The sequence below is a fragment of the Penaeus vannamei genome, chromosome 7 (assembly GCF_042767895.1).
Source record: "Penaeus vannamei isolate JL-2024 chromosome 7, ASM4276789v1, whole genome shotgun sequence".
Lineage (NCBI taxonomy): Eukaryota > Metazoa > Arthropoda > Malacostraca > Decapoda > Penaeidae > Penaeus > Penaeus vannamei.
This window is the reverse complement of record NC_091555.1, coordinates 29,942,467-29,947,466: the sequence shown is the minus strand read 5'-3', so window position 1 is coordinate 29,947,466 and position 5,000 is coordinate 29,942,467. Positions and strand designations below refer to the sequence as shown.

Sequence of the window (5,000 nt, the reverse complement as noted above, 5' to 3'; positions counted from 1 at the left end):
CGTTTGGTTTTCGAATAAAAACCACGCAGCTGGGTAATGTTTCGTATTCTGCAGTATCTGCATGAATAATAAACTCACCTCCCTGAATTAAATACTAGATATTTATGGCGATTTGAACCACAATCACGAGTCCAATATGAACAACATGCATGTGATTTTTTTTTCAGTTATATACACGGAAATTCTTTTTATTTTTCCCACAAATATATTTGCACCAAAACCTATGATGCAATCTGGCACACCTTTATAAATTGTTCTTTTCCATTGTCGGGCTGGGTTAGACTTGTTAATAGCTTACGCCAAAATGCCACGAATTTCGCAGTTCTTTATATCTTTACTACTAAAAGCGTTACTGGTAATTTTGATGATCTAATGATACCTTCGTCTCTTCCAGCTATTTATCTATTTATTTTCTATCTCTCTTGTCAATCTAGTCTGATTCAGATACTGTCAGTTATATCTGTTTATATTATCGTATTCACTCCTTCATTTTCTCTTGTCGTCCCCGTATTTGTCGCTACTCTCTACAGAAAAGAAAAAAATCTTGCTGTAATGATTTCTTTTTTTCGCAGCAACAAAGATTTCCTAATCAAGTTCATGCGCCGAAGGCTCCCATGCAGCCCTCAAATCTCGGAATTTTTTAATCAAAATGCTCTGCTAATATTACATGATTACTCCATCCGGGCGAAATTACGCAAAACGCATACCACGGTCGGCATAATATTCACGAACAATTCGCGCTCTCCCACAACTCCATAAAACTTTATCAGTTTGCAAGGAAAATGTATTTGTTATGATGCATTTTGCATTCCGATTGGGTCGTCCTTCGGCTCCCTTCACTCCGCTCCCAAAGAAGGACTCGCTCGAACGCTTGTGCTTTTAGCTGTCTGTTTATTTATTGTATACATATAATTTTATATCAATTTACCTTTTTATGCCTTTATCTACTTTATTTGTATACTTATTTATATTTTTAGCTACTTTATTCATCTCCTTCCTTATTCATCTATTCATACATATGTGAAAATTTTACCTCTGTATGCATTCATACTCTGTATTTATTTCATTCCCGGCATGCTCGCCAGTTACTCCTTGGATGTACAATTTCTGGTTTGTGTGCGACTCTCATAACTCACCGCGACGAATAATGGAAATTTGACTGGACAACGGAATTTCATATGCAATTGCGGAGTATACTTGGAATTAGTCCGACATTATGCCATACATGTTGTATTAAAATTATGAGAGGGAGAATTATCTCCACGGTCTTTTTGGCACCATTGTCATTCCAGGTAAACATCATTATTAGGAAATTTCATTTGCTTTTTGGTAATGTACCTTTCTGTCAAGAGTGTCTCTACCTTTCTAGCGTCGCCAGCAAAGAAAAAAAGACATGGGCTAAACCATTTGTGGTTTTATTGAAAAAATAGTTTCAGATCGATATAAATTTCGTCTGCAGAGGAACCACTTTAACATATAGAATGAGAGTAATGACCTACGCTTGATCTGGAGCTCGAAAGGTCACCGAGTACGCCCCAACTCGCTCCACGAGGAGCTACGATTATTCAAAGGTCTTCACTGCATCTTCAAAATCTCCCGAGATCCAAGTTTTCCCTCACGACCTCCCTGTAGGCCGGTGTGGCTTTTCTCACGACCTCCCTGTAGGCTGGTGTGGCTTTTCTCACGACCTCCCTGTAGGCCGGTGTGGCTTTTCTCACGACCTCCCTGTAGGCCGGTGTGGCTTTTCTCACGACCTCCCTGTAGGCCGGTGTGGCTTTTCTCACGACCTCCCTGTAGGCCGGTGTGGCTTTTCTCACGACCTCCCTGTAGGCCGGTGTGGCTTTTCTCACGACCTCCCTGTAGGCCGGTGTGGCTTTTCTCACGACCTTTCTGCAAATCGTCAAGGTCCAACACGGTCATTGTGTTTTCATATAAGAAGCGGAGGGGAACAGATAAGCAATAATGGAACGGGAACAAGAGGCAAACAGATCAAGACGAAAGATAGTCTCTGGTAAAGAATGATAGTTGGAAGAGACCAAAACAAAGTAGGGTCCTGACAGCTGAGATCGGCGAGGCGTCAGAGGCGCGTCAGGTGATGTCAGACGGCTCTCGCTGTGTTGTGGCCGGACATGATTTGCCAGCTTGGGCAGGGAAACGCCCTTCCACGCTCTCCCACATTCCAAGAATAATGACCTCGGAATCAATCGGCAAAAGCGCGATGGAAAACCAATTTGCTGTGTACGTTCTCGGTCCCTTGGGTGGTGCGCCGCGCTCCTTTGTGCTGCTCATTTTTATTTTAGGATGTTCGTGTGTTTGTATGTGTGTGTTTGTTTGCTTGTGTATTTGTTTGTGTGTTTGTTTGGGTATGTGTGTGTGTGCGCGCGTGCGCGTGTAATTGTTTGTTTGTGTGGGTGTGTTTCTATCTACACAGAAGTTTATTTCCATGATAAAACACACATCAGCTGCGTTCCGAGGCATTTCGCACAGACGGCGCCCTCGCGTACAAGATTTCCCCGCAAAGGAAGCCGCCGAGTTCCGAGAGCAGCGACGAGAGGGAAACCGCGGACTTCCATCTCAACTTTGCGGTCGAGCCGCGTCTTGCGAACCTGTGTTTGTTTTGGAGATGAGTAAACGCAAAGGATGCAAATAATACGAGACAAGAAGAGAGGAAAGGGACATAACACGGGGGAAAGAACGATATCAGAAGTGAAAGAGAAGGCGGATGAAATGAAAAATTAAAAGCTACATAAGTACAAATTACTTACATGTAGAGTCATCCACTAGTGATAGCCCGAACCTTCGTTGTCACGATGGCAATAAAAGCTTTCATTATATAAATCGCTCAATTTCTCTTTTTCATTCTTCTCGGCTGCCATTATGCCTTACTTTTATTCCTTTTTCAGATCATCCTATTTTTCATTTTCCCCTCTCTCTTCACCTTCCATTATGTGCCATGCAGGTTCTCTGATCATCCATCTCTTTCGTATTTACCTGTAGTCCCTGTGAGCCTAAAATCTTCCCCTGTGTTATTTAATTGAGCTCTATGGTAAGTATATAGTTCAATAGTGGTCAGTGGACTTTATACATGTGCAGAGTGATACATCATTATTATACAAGTGCAGAGTGATAGATTATTAAACTACACATATTCTTGGCTTTTTTCAAAGCTAACTACATCGTTTGCAGATTCGGACGACAAGCCTACATCGAGGATTTTTAGCAGGAATGATAACTACGCTTACTGGGAATGTTAGGGTAATGGATGGACACCTACCAGCTGTGCAAAATAAACGACACGTGGAGTTGAAAGAATGTTAGCTTACACGTCGCAGACACTCCCAGGAATTGTCGGGACTAGGCATCATGAAGCATCATTGAATTACAAAAACAAGCTCGTTGGCAGAGCGCGAAGACGCCTGCGCAGCCACTCACCTATCGTGGTGATGACGGTGAGCGAGTAGAGAAAGGACCCCGCGAAGGTCCACTGGTAGGAGGCGTGGGCGGTGGTGGGCGCGGGCTGCGGCGACGGCTCGTCCTCGTGCAGTCTGGTGATGAGCTTCTCGCTGAATTTGATGAGCTCCTGCTCGGCCACGCGGGTCCAGTTCTCGCGGTAAAGAATGTTCAGGGATTCCGTGATTGTCCACAGGCGCTCCACCGTCTCGTGGCGAAGACCTCGAGCGTGCTGCCGCAGGGAGTCCATCACGGCGGACTCCCTGGGGGGCGGAGGCCTCTGCTCGATCTGGAGGGCCATGTCGCCGCCCTCGATGGTGGTGAACACGAACGCGCCGGCAATAGTGTAGAGGAGCACCAGAACACACACGCCCACGTTGGAGCAAAGCATGGCAGCGAGGCGGGAGCAGCAGAGGGAGCACCGGCCCAGCGACCGCGAGGATCGCTGGTTGTATTGCAGCGGCGCCAGGTCCCCCCCGCTCCGGTGGGGCTCCATGGCGGCGGTGAGGAGGTGCGGAGGCGACGCGGGAGGCTACTCTAATACAGCTCAAGGGAGAGGAATGCACGCGCTACAGCGGGACCCGGGCGGCACCATGGCGGCCGGAGATCCTCGCTCTGCCTTCCATCCTCCGCCTCCTCACCTCCTGCCTGGCATCACAAGGGAGGCACACCGGGAGGCACGCTGCTCGCGCTACACCAGGAGGCACTCTGCTCTCGCCACTAAGGGGGGCTCTCTGCTCTCGCCTCACTGCTGCCTCACTTCCGGATCAGGAAAGTCCGTTGGGATCCTTCACACACTAAATTTTAAGAGAAGCAAACATATACACATAATTTTCTCTTTAGGATCAAGAGCTCCTTTCTTGCTGTATATTCAGTATCTGTCTGTCATGCTTTTGAACCTGCGGAGAGAAATTTTAAGATTATGAAATATTGATGTATACATCCTCAGCGTCAGTTTTTTTTCGTCTGCTTATGAATGGTCTTTATAACACTAACATAAATATATTGACGATACCGATAATGACAACAGCAGCAATAATAATACTAACAACAATAGCAATTGTAGTAAAAATCATAACACTGACAATAATGAAAATAATAATGATGAAAATAGCAAATATGATGATAACGAAAAATGATACCAATAATGATAATAATGATGATAATAACAGTACTAATAAAGTTAATGGTAATGATATTTGGTATAATGATGATAGTAATGATATTGATAAAAGCTATGATTATGATAATAACATCAATAATAATAACAATTACGGCAGCAGCAAAAACAATAATGGTAATAATAATGATAATAATAATGATAATAATGATAATAATGATAATAATAGTAATAATAATAAAAATAATGATAATAATGATAATAATTAATAATGATAATACTTTTAATGATGATAATAATATTGATAATAATAATGATAATAATGACGATAATAATGATGATAATGATAATAATAATAATGATAATAATAATGATGATGATAATAAAGATTATGAAAATGATCATAGTGATAATGGTAAAATAGATAATA

The 5,000-nt window shown here is 43.1% G+C and overlaps 1 protein-coding gene across 3 annotated transcripts in view; it reads right to left on the bottom strand.

Annotated features, from left to right (window-relative positions):
* The window catches only part of LOC113828847 (TWiK family of potassium channels protein 7-like), a gene marked incomplete at its 3' end in the record, with an annotated part of 303,003 nt that overhangs the window by 243,642 nt on the left and 54,361 nt on the right, over window positions 1–5,000 (bottom strand). For all 3 annotated transcript variants that reach the window (XM_070123686.1, XM_070123687.1, XM_070123688.1), the window contains 1 exon segment: window positions 3,433–4,349. In XM_070123686.1, the coding sequence (XP_069979787.1) occupies window positions 3,433–3,946 (514 nt within the window).